The sequence below is a fragment of the Drosophila mojavensis genome, unplaced genomic scaffold (assembly GCF_018153725.1).
Source record: "Drosophila mojavensis isolate 15081-1352.22 unplaced genomic scaffold, ASM1815372v1 contig_36, whole genome shotgun sequence".
Lineage (NCBI taxonomy): Eukaryota > Metazoa > Arthropoda > Insecta > Diptera > Drosophilidae > Drosophila > Drosophila mojavensis.
Window position 1 is genome coordinate 22,896,068 of NW_025318858.1, and position 17,754 is coordinate 22,913,821.

Below are 17,754 nucleotides of genomic sequence, written 5' to 3' on the forward strand. Positions count from 1 at the left end.
AAAAATCACTTGAAAGTGCTTAGACTGCAATTTCACTTCACGTTTGCGCCTCATTATGCTGCACGGCGCAAAAGGAACACGAATTATGGCCAATGCATAATGGCCATTAAAAACTTTTTTTGTCTGCCCAAGCAATCTAAAAAATTGGAAAGAAACAAAACTGAAACAAGCTGCAAAAAGCGTGGTGCACAAAATAAATAGAAAGAAAGAAAAAGAGAATGAGAAAGAGAAAAAACTCACCCACACGCATACACAAAACGGAACGAAGAATACCGAGCCAAGGTAAAGGAGCGGCACATTAGACCAAAACTTTTACAATAATACATTTGGAAGCGACTGATGGCCAGTGCGTCCTTGGACAGGATGAATATAAAAGAAGAGATGTATACGCCACACGCACACACACACACAATGTGGAATAACTACATAAAACCAAAAAAAAAAAAAAAAAAAAAGAATGAAAGAGAATGGAAAAAAACGACAACTCGGATAGAAAATTCAACAGAGCGCAGCTCCGCAACTGCGCGGCTGTCAATACAAAAACGAACAATTAGATGGGCAGCAAGTGGACAGGGTATATGTATGTTAGGTGGTGTCGGTGCACAGGGTATACGGGGTAAGCCTGCTTGCCTGCCAATGACAATGAGCCAGCGGGCAGCGCAGGACAAACAACAGGCAACAGGCGATTCGTCCTTCTGAATTATTGAGCGTGCAACTTGTTGAAAATCCAAGGATGTAATGGTGCCACACTCACACACAAACACCCTCACTCATACACACACACACACTCTCGTTAATATATAAATATAACTTTAATTTACTCATTTCAACAGAACATTGAAATATTTACCAAGTTATTTCCCAAAGGGAATTTCTGCATAGCCCATGAAAAGAAAGTGCTGATGAGAAATGTGAAATGAAAGCGCTAAAAAACAATTAAAAACTTTGCGAGAGCTTGTGAAGAATGCGCCAAGAAACGTGAATGGGCTTATAGCCTTTTAATTGCAGTGGAAGGCGAATACAGCCATCAACCGTGACTCGTTTGAAAATGTTGCAAGGCATCCTCACAATTTATTTATTGAAGCGCCTTCGAGCCTTCGAGAGCATGGGAGCATTTTCAATTTAAGCAATTAGGCAATTTCAAAACATTTCGCCAGTGTTTAGATGATCAAATTCAAGAAACATTTTAAAGCATTATCTTTTTGAATTTGAATGCTGCTCGTTTATAATCGATAAATGATTATCATTTTTGCCTATCTGGTAACTCTTTTTGTCTGAGTTCACAATAGTTTAACTACTGGGCTCACTAGTGGCTTATAAATTCAATTTTTAACCGCCAATTGAGATGTTTTTAAATTCCTTGAGTTTTATCTCTTTGCATTCCAGACAATGTTTCAATAGAGATGGCCAAACTTTCACGACGCGCTCCGTCGTCTGCAGCAACGCCATCAACAGCAACAGCAACAGCAACAGCATCAACAACAACAGCTAGCGCAGCAACAGCAACTCCTCCAACAACACGAATAACTGCTAGCCATGCTCGAGGCTCAGCTCAAGCAGAACCATTGCAACGCATCACCCGTGCATCTAACCCAAAGAGCCCCCAAGTGGCCGCCCTCGTTGATCCCGATGCCAATGGCATTCTACATGAGCCGTCGTCTGCATCACCGGCACCGCCGGCGTACACCAATCACAACAGCAACACTGCCGCCGCTGCCACTTCTCCCGCACCTGTATATGCACACGCACCCACTTCCGTCACGGCCACGCCCTATATGCCACTGTTGCCGCCCGGTGAGCTCAATCTGACTGAAGCGGAAAATGCAGCCGAACGTGCGCGCATCCGAGCGGAATTCTTTGCAACGTATGACGTGATGACAGGTGTACGCATCGCCGCCACGCTGGGCGGTTTCTTTGGCCTGATGGTGTTCCTCATCGTGTGGAAAAGTCGCAGCAGCAGCAACGAAACACTCAAGGTGCTCAAGGATCCCAAAATGGCAGCAGTGGCCGCTGTATGCATGCAGGAGGAGGAGGAGCGCGAATTGCAAGAGGCCATTGTAGCCACGGGCATGTCCATCTATCCGGATGAGTACGATGCACTGGTCTATCGACGTCAGCGCATGCTCTCCCTAGGCAATGTGAGCGCTCCGCCGCTACTCAATCGCGGCTATCGCTGCGCATCTGTAGGCAAGTCAATAGAACAAGCAAGGAAACTCTTTCCCCGATCTTGAGCTAATCCCTTAACTTTTGCTCTTGCAGGTGGCGTTGGCGTGCCTGGACCGGTGGGATATAATTATTTATTGGAGCCGCCACGCCGTTTTTCCTACTCGGCCATGTCCGCAGGTGGAGGTGCTGCTCATGGCTCGCACGGGAGACGAAAAAGTGGTTCCGAATCCTCGCGCATCTTCAGCAATTATCCCATGGGCGGCAGCTTTGGCACTGACGATTACTTTATAGAAACGGAGGACGAACTGGAAAATGATGAGTATATGCAGCGCGGTGCGCAGGACGAACAGGAGCAGCTGCACCAGCGCACAGATTCCACACGCAGCAAACAGGGGTTTCTGTCCGTGCCGATGGCGGTGAGTGGGAGACGCCCTAGACTTTCATCTCTAAACCTTAACTCTGTTTCTCCACAGGGTCACGACTCACGTCGCAGTAGCGCGATGACCTGCTGCAGCACGGATAGCTCCTATCTGGAGCGTCGCACTTCCGCCTATACGCTGGGCATGAGCAATCTGCCACCGACGCTGCAGCGTAAGTTGTCAACGGCATCGCGCACATCGAGCATTGAGAACTGGGACTATTATTATCCGGACATACAGGTGATACAGCCGACGCCAAAGGCCTCGCCGTGTCCATCGGAACGCAGCATACATGAGCCCACAGTGAAGAGCTCGACAGTTGGCTTAGGCGCGCCCAGCATTAAGCGCAAGCACAGCATCGTTTCGTATGATCCGGAGAGCGCCCAAGCCGGACGCAAGCAGCAGATACACTCAATTAGCGCAGACACCGTGGATGTGTATCCCTACAATCAAAGCGCACGCACGGAAGCCATCGATCTGGGACTGCCTCTGGCCAAGCCTCTGCAATCAGCACCGCCCACCAGCCACCACCAGCAGGCCTTTCACTTCTGCGACTCGCCGTCGGAGGAGCTGCGTCTGGGCGTACGTCGCAAACTGACGCTGGTCGAGCTGCAGCGGAATATGGAGAGCAACAACAACAGCTATCCCTACACAGCGAATGCAGCTGTGCCGGCCCCGGCAACGGCCACCTCCAGCAGCATCAGCGTGGACAGCACGCCCGTTAGCTTGGACCGGTTGAATGGCACCGGCAGCGGCAGCGCCAGCCTGGGCACCATTTCGGCCAAGGTGCTGCAAAACGCGCAGGTGACTGATGGCAAGCGTGCGCCGCTTGCTTCATTAAGTTCCTTTAAGATCTCCTCGCTGGAATGCCCAGACTCGGAGCTGCGTTCGTTAGACGAGGACTCCGTGTTTGGGCTGGAGGAGAGCGCCGCCGACACAGACGACGACATGCAGCAGCTGAGCAGCGACAGTGAGGAGCAAAATCTGGCACTGGCCGCTGGGCAGACGGCTCAACCGCTCAATCCCCTTCCACAGCCGGCTGTGGTGCTGCCCATCAAGCGATTCAGTCTGAGCGGTGTGCCCATGACGGGTGGCGCGCGGCCAAGGCGTCCACTTTTACAGCGTCATCGCACCATTGGCGCTTCCTACAGCGATCGCGTTGCTCTGGGTGTGCATGGGCAGCCTGTGCCGCCGCCCCTTGAGACGCATTTCGGGCCTGTGGTCTGCAGTCCGCCGCAGCGACGGGCACAGCTTCTGCAGCAGCACAGCGATCCGCAGACGACAACGACAACAACAACGACAACCACCACAACAACCGAGGAGGATACATGCTCCACGCTCAACACAGAGCTGGGCATGCTGGATGTTGGGGCTGTAGCGGGCACGAGTCCCTCTAGCGGAGCTGGTGGGGGTGAATCAGCAACCCAAACGCAGTACAGCAGCCTCAATACAGTCATCAGTGTGGGTCACTCCAGTCCAAGTCCACAGATGGACAATAATTACGTGTGTTCCACAAATGTTGCCGCTGGCCAGGCTCAGGCGCAAACGCAGGCAGCGGGAGCAGCAACAGTTCCACAGCATCTAGCACAACTGCCATCCAACAGTAGACTGGGCCACGATCCGTGCGCCTCTTCCATATCCGACTCAGTGATAGCCACCAGGCCGCAAACCATATGCATGCCCGCCTCCTTGAAGGAGCTCATCCTGCGCGGCGGAGGCGCCAGCAAAAGTGCCCACAATTTGAATCAGCACAGCAGCGAGTCGACAGCAACGCCAGCTGTTATGCTAGAGCTGCCACTCATCAGGCTGCCTAACGACGAGGACGAGGATGACGACGACGATGACGATGACGAGGACTTGGAGCACAATGATGGACTCAGTGTGGAGGAACGGGACCCCAGCTTGCCCGGCACTACGAGAAAATGGTCAAAGGAGACGCTATTCTAGCCCAGTTTGTGGCCGCTGCTGCAATGCGTGCAGCTCCCAATAAGAGCTTAACAACTGACTTTTAGGGTAGTCAACCCGCTAGCAAGCAGGGCTGCCACCCCTTCAATTTGCTAGCCAAGCGGACTACGTAACGTATTTTGTTTGCATAGAAAAAAGGGATATATAGCAAAATGAAATTCAAAATTAGAAAAATTAAAAGTGAAAAAAAAAAGAAAATTAAGAATTACAAGCAAAAGAGCAACAACGTATTCGTACTTAGAGACTGTTGTCTATTATTGTTAATAGAACTCTAAAAGTTAAGTAGTGATACTCGGATTTATTTTTCACACTATCTATAACAAATCCATATATATATATATATATAGCGAACGTTTATACATATACACGTATATATATACTATTTCTATATAGTACTCGTAGTTTGCCAGCAGCCAGTATCCCTCACTTTATTTCTAAAATGGAAACCAAAAATCATTACTCTACTAGTGTCTTAAACAGCAGCCAGCAAAAACTACAATTCAAAGGAATCATAATAATATTAATAAATACTTGAAGTATTGTAAATTAGAATTTTATATAGATCGTGCACAGCGAAGAACTTTGCAAACTTTAAAAACAAACTGATGTACACTGACAGAAACAAGCCTAAACAATATATAAATATAGAATACATATAGATGAGAACTTAAAGACCTCGATAAGCGTTAGTCGAACTATAGCTGTTGCCTACTTTTCAAATGTGTTTTGTTTGTATCTACGACGCTGACTCTCCTAGCATTTCCCCAAACTTTTTCTAGTGACGAATTCGAAAACTTAATATTATCAAAAGAAAACATTAAAACAAAAATTAGTTGTTGTCAAAAGCGAATATAAGCAAAAAGAAAATATAGCGTTACTTAAACATAAATATGTTTAAATAGTATGAATAATTTCCTAACTCATCCCACCTACGCATCTCTATTTTTCTATGAAAATGCATTTGCTCCACAAGTGAGAACAAGTTATAATAAAGTAATTTGTATTTTTCAAAGCAAACGGAAAAATACAAAGTTTAAATCAAAATACAGAAATATTTATAATGAATATATATACATATACATATATGTATATATATATACACGTGTAGTAATGAGACATAAACTAGAGCTGCATTTGGGTGGAGGTATTCAACGAAAAAAACCTATTTAGAGACTTTCTCACATGCCTGAGCCTAATTTGTACCTATATCCTATTGCATAAGTGTGTAAATCAAGCCCTATTTAAAGCAGATATTTTTGAATACTAATAAGTATTTTATACGAACTCAAACAGGCGCCTAGGAAATGGAAATATATCAAAAAAGTAAATCAACCATATATATATAAATATATATATATTGACTTACATATAAATATTTAATTGTTGGTTATATGCTGAAGAACGAGAAAAATGAACAAAAAAGTCAATGAAAATTCAAGAAACGATTGTAGCGTTAAATTTGTTTCAAATAAGCAAATTAAAATATATATTATTACTTAGCTAAATGAAAATGTAAGAAAAAATAAAAAAAATAAGCAAAACTAAGATGAATAAGTAAAAGAAAATAATAATATATATTAAATAAATAAAGAGTAGCAGAACCAATTGTTAAACTAAGCTTATTAAAATATAAGATCCGTAAAAATACAAAAACCAAAACCGAGCTGTTGTATTAAATGAACAATAATAAATGGGTAAAGCCAAAAAATTTATTGGAAAATGGTTCAGCAAATTTATAAAAAAAAAAAAAAAAAAAAAATACAAACCAAAAGAAAACTCTAGAAATTACGATTTTCAATTTACAAATTTTATTTTTTGTTTTCTCTATCTCTTAAACAGCTTTCTTTGCTTTTATACTTTTGTACTAATACAAATTTCTTATAAGTATTCCAAACTTCTGATTTCCATGAATCGTGTACCTTTAGCTACGTTTCAATTACAATTGGTAAAAAACAAATATAAATAATAAATGATGACTTAAAGCAGACAAAAAGCAATCGAAAAATTATACTATTAAATACAGTTATGAAGCCAAAGAGCTATTAAAACAAAACTTAGTTAAATGTTATAAATATAAAACAAAAGAAAACAAAAAATTGATGTACATGTTAGCGATATTATTGAGAAATGTGACAAAAACCAAAAATAAAAAAAAAAAATCGGAAAAAAAGAAATAAACCAAAAGAAAAGTATACACAAAAAGTTGCCAAAGACAAACTTGTTTCATTTCGTAACTTTACAGAGTAGACTTATTTATTATCATGAATAAATTCGAAGCTTAGTATCTATATTTGGTGGAGTAATCTTTAGGTGACACCACCAAACCACGTCCTTTGCGTGCTCCACGATACACCGTCTCCACAATGTCAATCATTTCCTGTTTATCCTCCAGAGGCCAATTGATCTTATTGTTGTTACCGGTGCCCAAATCAATCATAATGTGTTTATTACGAAAGAAGAACATGACTGTGCAGGGATCGTACAACTCGTACATCTTATTAAAATCGGGCACCTCCGTTATATCCACCAGATAAATGACGGCAAAGTTTTTCACCTTCTCGGCGATACTGTACATTACCTCGTCCATTTTCATGCATGCCGGGTCCCAATCGTGTCCAAAACGTATAACCTAAATAGTTGCAAGGTGTTAATCGACCCAATTTGAGACTTCGCTGGGCGAGACGGAGCGGCGAAAGTAGCTTTACTTACAACAACTCGATCTTCCTCTGAGAGTATGGCCTGGTCCACTTGCCAGCCATTGTGTAAATGCGGTAGCATATACGACATTTTGGCAAATTGCTTTTATTTATATTATTTGCAAAGAAAACTAAACGTAAACAAATCACAAGCGAATGTGTCTAAATAAGTGTGGCCGTGCGCTGATAACTATTAATCGAAATGGTCATCGATACGTTTTAGTTGGCCTGGGATATTTTTGGTGCTGCCAACTTAGCTGCGCGCCAAAAGCTGAATGTTCAAATTTGAGGAAAACGAGAAATTTACAATAAATAGGTGTTTTATTATCCGTAACTAGTTTGTAGCGTTTTCATCAGTTCAAATATTTTTGCCTAAAATTATCTATCTGATCCAGCACTTTCACCGTCATCTCGTTAATCAACTCATTTCGACTTTGTTCTGAGTAATCGGGCAAGCTACGCCGCGTAACGTAGTGATTTGGCAAATTGACCTTGTGGCGGCCAATAGACTTGATGATCAGCCACAGAATGTAGAAACTAAACCACACTGTGAAGTACAGTGGAATGTACCAAAGTTTGCGACCAATATAGAAATAACTGTATTTCTTGACACGTGGTTCTGGCGGCGGTGGTGGAGGTGGTGGTGGTTCAGTTGGTGGTGGTGGTGGTGGCGGCGGAGGTGGCGGTGGTGGTGGTGGCTGCACATGATGATGATGATGCGGATGGTGATCATAAATGACCTCTGGATACGAAACATCTGCATACGAGGGATAAACTTCTGGGTAGTGATCGTGATGATGATCATGGAAATGAGGAGGTGGAGCATGCTCCACATAATCGTGACCGTGTTCGTGCTCCGGAAAGTGCTCTGGAATGTGCTCAGGAATATGATCGTACTCGTGATCGTGATCGTGACCATGATCATGGCCGTGGTCTGCTGGCTTTGGTGCCGCGGATTCCGGATGCGACTCTAGCCAGCCAGGCGGTGGGGTAGCATATTCCATATTGGGATCATATTTATTGTCGTCACTGGGACGAGTACCATCTGTTTGCAAAGGTGGCAGAGCCATATCATCGCCACCACCGCCTGTATCCCCATCGCTATCGGAACCACCCGCATCTGCGGGTGCTGCGTCCGCGCCCGCATCCTTGCCAGCTTGATTGTTAGCAGGCGGTATCATGTCCTGGGCACTGGCAGGCAGCACGCCAATCACATCATCATTCCCCGGATCGTCGTCTGGCATGGCAGCGGGTGCAGCACTCGCCGTGCTAGCAGCGGGCACTTTGTCCCCATTAGCAGGTTTTGGATAGGAATAGCCGGAAGAGCCTATTACTGGTCCAGGATACACATAGCCTGCATTGCTTAAGTCGTTGCCCGATGCTGGCGGCAAATAGCTGGTAACTGCATCCGATGGCTGCGCCGCCTTCGGATCATCCGAGGGCGAGGGATATTTGTTGTTCAGCGGTGGAAAGGAGTAGGTATCCTTGCCGGACACGTACGAGGGCACCACATTCGAGCCAGCTGCCAACTTGCCTGGCTGTTGATTATGAGCCTTGAATATGTTCGCGGCAACATTCTGGCCAGGCGCATAGCGATCTATTTGGCCTGCAAATATTAAATGAGTCAACATATTCGCTGGATTTTGGCGGATCCACTCGATACCTACCACGTTTATAGCCACCCTTGGGCGCCTTTGGGCGACTGCCCATCGAATAGATGTGATTCTGCGAAGGACGCGGCTTGGCACTGAATTGCTGAGGCCGCGCCTTCATCAGCGGCGATATCAGCTGCCCGAAAGGATAAGCAGGCCGATAGTCCACGGCACGTCCCGTTGAAGCTGCCTCAATCAAACCCTCCGCTGGCGCCTCGCTGGATTCGACCGGCAGCTCCGTTGTGCTTACACTGACAGGCGTCACAAACACAGCCGAGGTCTGCTCCACAGTTGCAGTCGACTCCTCAGGCGCAGCCGACTCTTTAGCTGGCTCCGGCTGATGGTTGTAGGGTATGGGCAGGGGCAATCCCGGTGTCGTGGACACCACATTCTCGCTCGAATTGAAGCTGCGAAAAGTGACGTGGTTTATGTCTAATCCTTAGGCACGCAATTGTTAAACTCACGTTTTCGGATATATCAAGTCCGTATTAAGCGCTTTAAATATTCGCGGTCCCTGATCCGTAGCAGCTCCACTGCCACTGACCAGTACCTGAGAATAGGCCTCGATCTGAGATGGCAACAAGATGAAGCCGAGCAGCAGGCCAATGACCAAAAGCAGCGCAAATTTTGCGCCGGCTCCTGGCATTATATATTATATATAGTTCGATCTTATATTCACACAGGACACTTCTTTATATTTGATATCGCACACACTGCTCCTTTTTTATAAGCCGAGCTTTTACGCACTCGTCATATCCGCTCGAGCTCCGTCAACCGTGTGCATTGCACTGCGCGATATTCTCGAATCCACTGAACTGCGCTGCGCGGATTCGGTTTTATTTAATGTCTCTGAGCGATCTGGTATTTGATTTCGTTTTTTCATGACCCACTTAAGGTGTTACTAGAAGTGCTCTATATGCACGATATATATACAACGAGATACATATACATATATATTTGTGGTTATCATAGACCATGCTGCATGGACAGCACTTTCATTTCGAGGCTGAGGTGCTAATTGATTCTTACTCCACATATGCCTCTGCATCTGCCGTTATGTTCTTTAGCGGCGTATCCAAAATATGGAAAGACTTCAAAACGAAGTCTGTCCGTCTAACATAACTGGAGTCTGCTCGAGCTGTGGCTGTGGCGTGTGTCTGCAATTTTGCCACCAATTAGAAAACTATTTATTAACAACAATTTAATTATGAACTTGTGCTTAAAAAATTAAGAAGTAATTGCTGTATAACTTCATTTTGATTTATATAGCACTTACGAGTAGTTTAGAGGGTTCCTCTCTTTGTTAAGTTTAAAAATATTTCAATGTTAGAATACAACAATTATTAGCTCCATCTGACAATATATCAATTAAGCTTCTCTATATAATTATACATATGTATATATATTACAATACTATTTTATTTTTATTTATTTTTTTTTTTAACAGAATTATATTTATATAACACTTAAATGCTTTCACTATAAAGAATATACATACATACATATTTTTATGAATACAATATTATAAAAAGCAAATTATATTATATTATAGTAATAATATTAGCCCAATATATCCAAGGTTTCTAATACAAGTCGTGTGCTTAGTAAAACCAAAAAGAGGGTGCTAATCAATATGAGTACTATTTGCCTCGATAATAGGCCAACGCCTAAGGGACCTAAGATCAAATCTCTAAAACCCAAATTAAAACATATGTAGATTGAAATAAAGCCATGGCGCATATGTCAACCAGAGTCTATGGATGTGGGTCAATATATGATTCTAGCTAGGGCGTGCCAGAGCCGATTAACACTTAGTCAGGCGTGCAATACGATTGTTGATTCAGTTCATTCTCAGATCGAAAGAAAAATATGGATTCAAATGTACATAGTATATGTGAAAAGGGGAATTCAAACAGAGCAAGTTCTACAAATTTGTCTTTTCTTAAGGAAAACTTTTACTTATTTACACACATATATACATACAAGTTGTCTTTTGTTTTTTATTTACCAGAAGTGTTCGTATATTCCATATAATAATTGCAAGTCTTTCGAATGTTAGTACATAAGTTGTGTTTGTCAGTGAAACAAGGAACAATAAAATCGAACGTTTTAAAAACTAACATAAAAGAACAGATTTTTCTCGCGAGTCACGAATATGCTGCAATAGATGCACAATTAAAAGTTCATCAGATATTCACAGAAACACAATGAAACTTAAATTATAAAATGATAATTCACTTGTCGAACATAACATTAGATTAAAAGCAAACGTCTGGGCAAATGGGGTAAAGAAGTATATATGTACAGATGCTTGGCACATCCTGCCATAAGCAGGCGTCCTTTAGGTAGCTTTTAAAATGGCGAATTCATGCCCAGCTTGGTGCCAAAATCAAGACGCGCTCGACGCTGATAGCGCGCATTAACTCTGCAAAGGAAACGGATTGTTTAGCATTTTAATTATGCCTCCTATGTATATTTAGTTGAACTTACTTGTTCTCCTGCAGCTTGGCCATCTCGCTGATAATGAGACTCAGCAAGCTGCTGCCAAAGAGCACGAGCAGCGGTATCCACAGCTGCGCCAATAGCCCATCCAGCGTCTCATCCAATAGCATTTGCAGCCCACAGATGAGGCCGTGCAGCAGCAGCACCGCCAAGCAGGTGAATGCCCAAATGTGGTTCCTCAATGGATTGCGCTGCCAGAGCGCATGATCACGATGCACAAATGTCAAAGAGACGAGAACTGGGAAGTAAGAGAAAGAGCATTGATTAAACAGCTCGTATATAAACAAAAAGCAATGACTAAAGCTGGTTATAGTATGGCAATGTTTATCTAATCTATAAAAGTATAAATGGTGTGCTCGTACGAGCTTATCTATATGTTTAATAAATATGTGATTTAGATAAACCGAAACAAGTATAAACCAAAATTTAGCTTATCATAAGAAGGCTAGCATATAGATAATATTTGTCATTTAGTATTATGTTACATTTATAGATATTGATTCAAGGTCACACTGAACTTGACTAAAAATATATAGTCTATAGTCTATATATATATATAGTATAGTCTATAGTCTATAATCTCATATATAGTGAGCTCTTTCGAGGTACTAATTACACTTGTGAATCCCACTAAATATAGTCGTTGTCTTTCTAATACTTGGCTTAAATTTAATTACCAAAATGCAGGAGAACAGCAAACAAAGCGCAACTGCGCGCTATATAGAGACATTGATAAAATTCCACCTCAAGCTCAAAATCCTCTACTTCATCGGAGCCAGCCTTTTCCTCGCTATTGGCCAACGTTTGCGTCATGCACATCCAGTAGCCAATGAGCTGCAAGAAAGTAGCTTTAATACGAGGCAATTGATAAAATTAAGCCCTGCACGCACCACCGCAACAACGGGTACTAGGAATTTACAGCCGTAGCACCACATGACAAAGGCAAAGGCACGCGAATCATATTCGGTTTGCTTCTTGCTGGTGGCACGATTCATAATCTTGGGATCGAGATCGATGTGCGCCAGGGAGATGGCAATCAATGGCACCGGAACACACATCAAATAGATGCCCAGCAGCGGGGTGAGCAGCGGCGGCAGCGAGAGGCACGCGCACAGCACATTCAATATCGATATAGAGCCGGCACAGCAGGCCCAGAATTGTATGCAATTCCACAAGCCCAGCGAGAAGCGGCGTGACAGCTCAATTATGGCCACCAGCGAAAGCGGGTCGTCGCGACAAATGGCTATCGAGCAGGGCAGAGAGTTGAGCAGCCGGCTCAAGTAGATGGGCGAGACGGTGTGCGGAGGTGATTGCATGGCGCGTGCTCCGCTGCCGGACTCGAGCAGCTGCTCGCTGACGAATGGCTCATCTTTAGCATCTTTGCCTTGGCTTTGGCGTTGCCAGTGCAGCTTATTGTTCTGTATATTAGCCTCCGTATAGGCATCCACATCCTGACAGACCTGCGGGTAGAGGGGCTCCACAGCAATGCTGCAGTCGGCCTGCAAAAAGATGTTCGCATTGTCGTTGCTCGCCGAGCTGCCCAGGCAGACGACAATCTCGCCATAAGACTGCATGATATCCAACATTTGACGCGTAGCCTCCGCCGAGCAGTCTGTGAAAAGCGACACCTGCAGCGGCACATTATCCACCTGCTCCAGATGTGGGCGAATGTTCTCTATGCCTCTCGGCAGCTTCGCGCGATTCGACATGTCGAAATTGATGGGCGCACTCTGATCGGTGCTCTCCGTGAGTGTGCTCAGCGAGCGGCAGTTCTCATCCATAGCCGAGTCGAGGGAATGTCGCTGCTTATGCCGCTCGGTATCGGGCTCTTCGTCGACTATTAGCTCCGCATTCTCATCATTCTCTTTGCTTGCATCTAGCTCATTAGCTGCATCTGAGATTTCGGCTGGAACATTGCATTCATCGGGATTCGATATAGCACCGGGCGCCGAGCAGCTTAACGTTTTTGAGGACTCCAAATTTTTAGGCGGTTCGAGCAAGTAGCTCAGCTTAGGTCCATCCGGCGGATCACCTATAATATCGGTAGTCTGTTTAGCGATTGGCGTGCCTGTGACATCCCCATCGGGTGGCTGAATGTGCATGACGTGGTCACTGGGTAAATGAATGGCAACAGTATCTGTGGTGGTGCTGGTGGTTTTGGTATTGGTGTTGTTGGTGGTTGTTGTATTGGTCTCATTGATTATTTTACCCGCATGCTTTGACGACTTGCTCGGATTGTCCGATTCCTTGACTTTGCTAACCGTTGGCTTCTCTCGCTCCGGCTCTGGTTCGCTGAGCAACGAGATGTGACAATTCCAGCCGGACTCCAGGCCCATCTTCTCGGAGAAGACACGCGACCGCAGCTCGTTCTCCTTGCTGAAGTGCACGAAGCGTATGCACGCCCGCTCCAGTCGCTCCACCAGATGCACAATGTCATTCTGCGCCTGATACTGCATGGTGACCATGCCAATAAACACCTGATGACACTGCATCTCAAAGCAGCCCTCCACATCATTGCAATCCTCATCCTTGCTCTCCGAGAACAGCAGCGAGTCCGTGCTAATGCTGTGGCTCAGCTTCACATGGTGGCCACCCTCAAAGTCGCAATGCGACTTGTCCACATGCTGCATGCGCAGCTTCGACTCTGGCGGCAACTCCAGATAAGCAATCTGTCCATTACTGTGCAGCGGCCCACTCAACGCTCCATGGATGCCATGGCGCAAGGGTCGATAGGCGAACGCTGTGCAGTACGAAGTCAAAGCGCTGCGCTGATAAAAGTCCAAAGCACGCTTACGATCCTGTGGCGAGAGCGGACGCAAGTCCTTGCCATCCCAGAAGTCATCGCAGCAGTCTAATATAATGTCCGCCGTGCCCTGCGTGAACAGCGAGAGATAGCCGCCGGGATTCTCACGCATCACCACCGACAAGGAATGAGGAAAGGGCACCTTCACCTTGCTTGAGAGCTGCAGCTGTCGAGCAAATCGAATGTCCCGACGCACAACATCCGGTTGCTATGAAAGAAGGTGGAGATGCATAAATCAAAGATGGAATGGGTTAATCTGTGGAGTCTGTATCTTGTCAGACCAGCCACGTATAAGTCTCTCTCTCTCTCTCTCTTTCTGACTTACCAAATGCCTATAGCTGGCCAATTGACCCTCCAGTGCAAAACGATCCGTTGCATGATCGGTGAAGCCAATCTGTTTGGCTAGCTCGCACAGACAGCGTCTGGTTCAACAAATCGAACACCATGTATAAATATATATAGAAAACCGATTAGAACTGGCACCAACTGCTGGACTTGCGAAGGTAGATGGCTGATGGCAGAGTGGGTGTGTGTGTGAAAGCATGCGAGGCATTCAAGCGTAATGCGTATATATATACGATTTGTATATACATATACTAGATGGGGGACATTCGGGAGGGATGTTTGTTTGGATGGGGGCCGACTGTATTTGAAGCATTCTTGGCAACATAATAATTTTTGTTACTTAAAATAGCATGCCAATTAACATTAGACAAACGTATGTAGTGCTACGGATGGGATGGACGAAAAGTGCGTTCCATTAACAAGCAACATATAACAAATAATGAGAATTTACAAAATCAACATTAAATAAAACCTTAATATATATATATACATCTATATACAAAAATAGAAATATATATGAATATAATGAAAAAGTAAAGAGGTCATGTAATTTGTTATGTTTTGCTGAATTTTGTAGGATTTATGTACAAAAATGAAATAAATAAATAATTTGCCTCAAATTGAGCCAATTAAAATTTAGCTAAGAAATCATTCGCATATCTAAAATACTTAATGGATTTCTCGATTGTTTGTTTAACTGAAAGTCAAAAATGATTAAATTGATTTAAGAATAGTATAACTTTACCAATTGCATGTTTTGTTTACATATAGATATATTGTACTATATCTTTTTGGGGAGTTTATCAATCCAATTTGAAGTGTCGGTGTTTTGCAATCAAAACAAAAATAAAAAATTATCTGGTTGCTCCACAATAAAGTGTGGGCAACCGAGACTTGGCGCATATACGCAATGCATATATGCTTTATAATATCAATAAAATAAAAATAAACAATACAAGACCAAATTTGGCATATATATATGTATATAGATAATCAATTATCATTATCGTAATAAAAGAAGAATCGGTTCTGTTTTGGTTAAGGCAATAATGATAGCAACGATTATGGCAATGAACTACGTACCCATGCAATAGGCTTTTCATACTGGACTCAAACATCGCATACCGATTCGTGACGGGCACCAGATCTTTGTCGAGCATGGCCACGGCGCTGACATGGCCACAGAACTGCGCATAGTGCTCGTGGGTTAACGGCGAACAGGTGTTCAGTAGAATGGCCAGACCTATTAGGAAGAGATTCGATTTAACAAACAGCAATGCAAATATTCTTCTGACTCACCCAAAGGCTTTAGTGATTTGATATGCGCCTTCCACTCGTGATCGTCGAATTCCAGGCGGAAGGGGCAGTGTTGATCGTGAGTGAGATCGAGTACTTCTGCCACAACGCCTCGCTCTTTGTTCTCCGGATCGTTGACATTGTCGCTTTCCGTGGACATAGACAGCTGGCTGCCACCGTCCTGCCGCTCCTCTTCGGTGTTGTGCAGAAAGAAAACCTTTTCGGCAGTGGGATTGGGCCATGAGAGGATGCCTTTCTTGTCCACACAGCAAAGCGCAGATATGGAGCCGAGCACCTGCACCAGATTGGCCGAGCGCGGCAACAGTTCGCTGTCACCCTGCCACAGCTGCATCCAGATGCGCAACACATTGGAGCGTAGCAGCGAGATGCTATCGTAGTCATAGCCTGGGGTATCTATATCTAGGTCCTCAAACGATTTACTGGTGCACTTCTCAAGTATGGCCTGCGGCGTTTTCAGGAAGCACTGCAGTCGTGCAATGCCCCACAGATTCATGGATATCCACAGCACTGGGAAAACCAATGGCAACAAGGGTATAACAGCCGCTGCTGGTGAGCCAATCAGCACATGTCGCCAATTATGCTTCTCATCCGTGGACAATCCATAACCGTGCAGACGCAGCAGGCCCGCAAAGAGAGTGATGACCAAGGCGCTAATAAAACCCCATTGTTGGATGTACTTTGTCACCAGCTTAAGACAAAAGAGCAGAGTTTTATAAAAAAGAATTATTTGAATTAGTAATGAGCTCATACCAAATAGCGTTGTTGATTGTAGATGGTTGGCGGTCGCTTCAGCGAGTTCTTTAGGCACAAACGTAAGTTCTCCAAATACGGCGTGCGCTCTAGGCAGCATACTAAATCGGGCAGCGGCGCACGTGCCGTTGGTTTGACTGGCGGATCGCCAAGCTGCGCCGCAGAGATGCCATAGATTTCGCTGGTATTGAAAAACCGTTTAGTCTGCAACTCATGGCAGGGTCCCGGCGATATGTGACCCGGTCGCAGCACAATATAATCTCCACGCACCAACAGCGCCCAGGGCAGATTAACTATATGTCCATCTCGATAGGTCCACTGCAGTGAGACACATGGAGACATGGGGTTATTTAGATGCGGATAGTTCGACTCATGCCAATTGTCGCTCAAATGCTGCTCGGCCAGCCGCAGCTCCGACAAAGCATGTCGAGTCTTTCGAAAAATTTCCGTACGTCGCAAGTTACTCTCCCTAATGACCACATATAAGTCCACCAGCAGAATGATGAGCAAACAAATTGCGGGCCAGAACATGCCTGTGATCAAGAGAGCGCCGCTTGTGACCAGCGTCGTGCCGATTGATAGCCAGCCGAGGGGGCTGTCATAACGCTTCATGAATGCCGCACGAAATTTACAAGTGCAGCTAATTGAAGAGTAGGGGATACAAGTTGGGTATTATTACACTTAGAACTCATTGATTGTGCCCGTACGCAAGTATACCTCTCTGCTCTGCTCGCCCGCTCATGCTCCAGCAGCACGTTCTCAATGTCCTCGTGCAGCCGTGAAAGTGCCACCTTTGTGGTCAGGCCGTATTGTATGTTTTGCTTACGCGCAGACTTCGACGACGACGTCGACGGTGACGCTGATGGCATACGCCTTCCTGCCTCTGGCACGGCGTCTGCGTCAGCGTCAGCGTCACCTTTGTCATTGCTACATTTTGGCTCCGTTGCTGCCTCTGCTGTGTTTTCGCTCGGCATCTTAGCGTCTTAAACCGCAAATTCAATATTACTTTCAGTTAGCATACGCCTGTCTAACACATTGTTTTCACAATATCTCTATGCACTGGTTGCTGCTGCTGCTAGAAGGCGTGTGTTTATTTGTTGCTGTTCGCTTTGCTTGTGCGAAATACATATGTGCACGCG

At 44.7% G+C, this 17,754-nt stretch overlaps 4 protein-coding genes across 5 annotated transcripts in view; 1 reads left to right on the top strand and 3 right to left on the bottom strand.

Moving 5' to 3' along the window:
* LOC6577572 (flocculation protein FLO11) overlaps positions 1 to 6,311 on the top strand; it is a 50,089-nt gene extending 43,778 nt beyond the window's left edge. The window contains exons 2-4 of the mRNA XM_015165741.3: positions 1,387 to 2,187; positions 2,260 to 2,582; positions 2,640 to 6,311. Coding sequence (XP_015021227.1) covers positions 1,404 to 2,187; positions 2,260 to 2,582; positions 2,640 to 4,532 — 3,000 coding nt within the window. The 5' untranslated portion in view covers positions 1,387 to 1,403 and the 3' untranslated portion in view covers positions 4,533 to 6,311. The remainder of the gene's footprint in view (positions 1 to 1,386; positions 2,188 to 2,259; positions 2,583 to 2,639) is intronic.
* A 429-nt stretch (positions 6,312 to 6,740) lies between these two features.
* On the bottom strand, positions 6,741 to 7,433 carry LOC6577573 (thioredoxin-like protein 4A). The gene is made up of 2 exons (XM_002003492.4): positions 7,260 to 7,433; positions 6,741 to 7,179 (listed from the first exon to the last, which is right to left on the bottom strand). The coding sequence occupies exons 1-2, from the start codon at positions 7,335 to 7,337 to the stop codon at positions 6,829 to 6,831; spliced, it is 429 nt and encodes a 142-aa protein (XP_002003528.1). The 5' UTR covers positions 7,338 to 7,433; the 3' UTR covers positions 6,741 to 6,828.
* A 96-nt stretch (positions 7,434 to 7,529) lies between these two features.
* LOC6577574 (leucine-rich repeat extensin-like protein 5) lies at positions 7,530 to 10,309 on the bottom strand. The gene is made up of 3 exons (XM_044008583.1): positions 9,363 to 10,309; positions 8,914 to 9,305; positions 7,530 to 8,852 (listed from the first exon to the last, which is right to left on the bottom strand). The coding sequence occupies exons 1-3, from the start codon at positions 9,542 to 9,544 to the stop codon at positions 7,600 to 7,602; spliced, it is 1,827 nt and encodes a 608-aa protein (XP_043864518.1). The 5' UTR covers positions 9,545 to 10,309; the 3' UTR covers positions 7,530 to 7,599.
* A 569-nt stretch (positions 10,310 to 10,878) lies between these two features.
* Positions 10,879 to 17,747, bottom strand: LOC6577575 (transmembrane protein 94). Of its 2 annotated transcripts, none has more exons than XM_015165744.3 (9): positions 17,333 to 17,747; positions 16,616 to 17,255; positions 15,848 to 16,553; positions 15,674 to 15,791; positions 14,529 to 14,625; positions 12,291 to 14,411; positions 12,078 to 12,234; positions 11,389 to 11,638; positions 10,879 to 11,323 (listed from the first exon to the last, which is right to left on the bottom strand). In XM_015165744.3, the coding sequence occupies exons 1-9, from the start codon at positions 17,587 to 17,589 to the stop codon at positions 11,251 to 11,253; spliced, it is 4,419 nt and encodes a 1,472-aa protein (XP_015021230.1). In that variant the 5' UTR covers positions 17,590 to 17,747; the 3' UTR covers positions 10,879 to 11,250. The 2 variants fall into 2 exon arrangements, with proteins under 2 accessions (XP_015021230.1, XP_002003530.1); XM_002003494.4 differs by having other exon boundaries at positions 15,632 to 15,791.
* Positions 17,748 to 17,754: the final 7 nt, after the last annotated feature.

Bases quoted from the DNA above. Each gene is read 5' to 3' on its own strand.
- LOC6577573 (XM_002003492.4), bottom strand. From the start codon at position 7,337: ATGTCGTATATGCTACCGCATTTACACAATGGCTGGCAAGTGGACCAG. The intron at 7,180-7,259 runs GTAAGTAAAGCT...GCAACTATTTAG, and splicing joins CAGAGGAAGATCGAGTTGTT to GTTATACGTTTTGGACACGA.
- LOC6577574 (XM_044008583.1), bottom strand. From the start codon at position 9,544: ATGCCAGGAGCCGGCGCAAAATTTGCGCTGCTTTTGGTCATTGGCCTG. The intron at 9,306-9,362 runs GTGAGTTTAACA...CACTTTTCGCAG, and splicing joins GACTTGATATATCCGAAAAC to CTTCAATTCGAGCGAGAATG. The intron at 8,853-8,913 runs GTAGGTATCGAG...TAATATTTGCAG, and splicing joins CAAGGGTGGCTATAAACGTG to GCCAAATAGATCGCTATGCG.
- LOC6577575 (XM_002003494.4), bottom strand. From the start codon at position 17,589: ATGCCGAGCGAAAACACAGCAGAGGCAGCAACGGAGCCAAAATGTAGC. The intron at 17,256-17,332 runs GTATACTTGCGT...CTCTTCAATTAG, and splicing joins CGGGCGAGCAGAGCAGAGAG to CTGCACTTGTAAATTTCGTG. The intron at 11,324-11,388 runs GTAAGTTCAACT...TTTCCTTTGCAG, and splicing joins GCCAAGCTGCAGGAGAACAA to AGTTAATGCGCGCTATCAGC.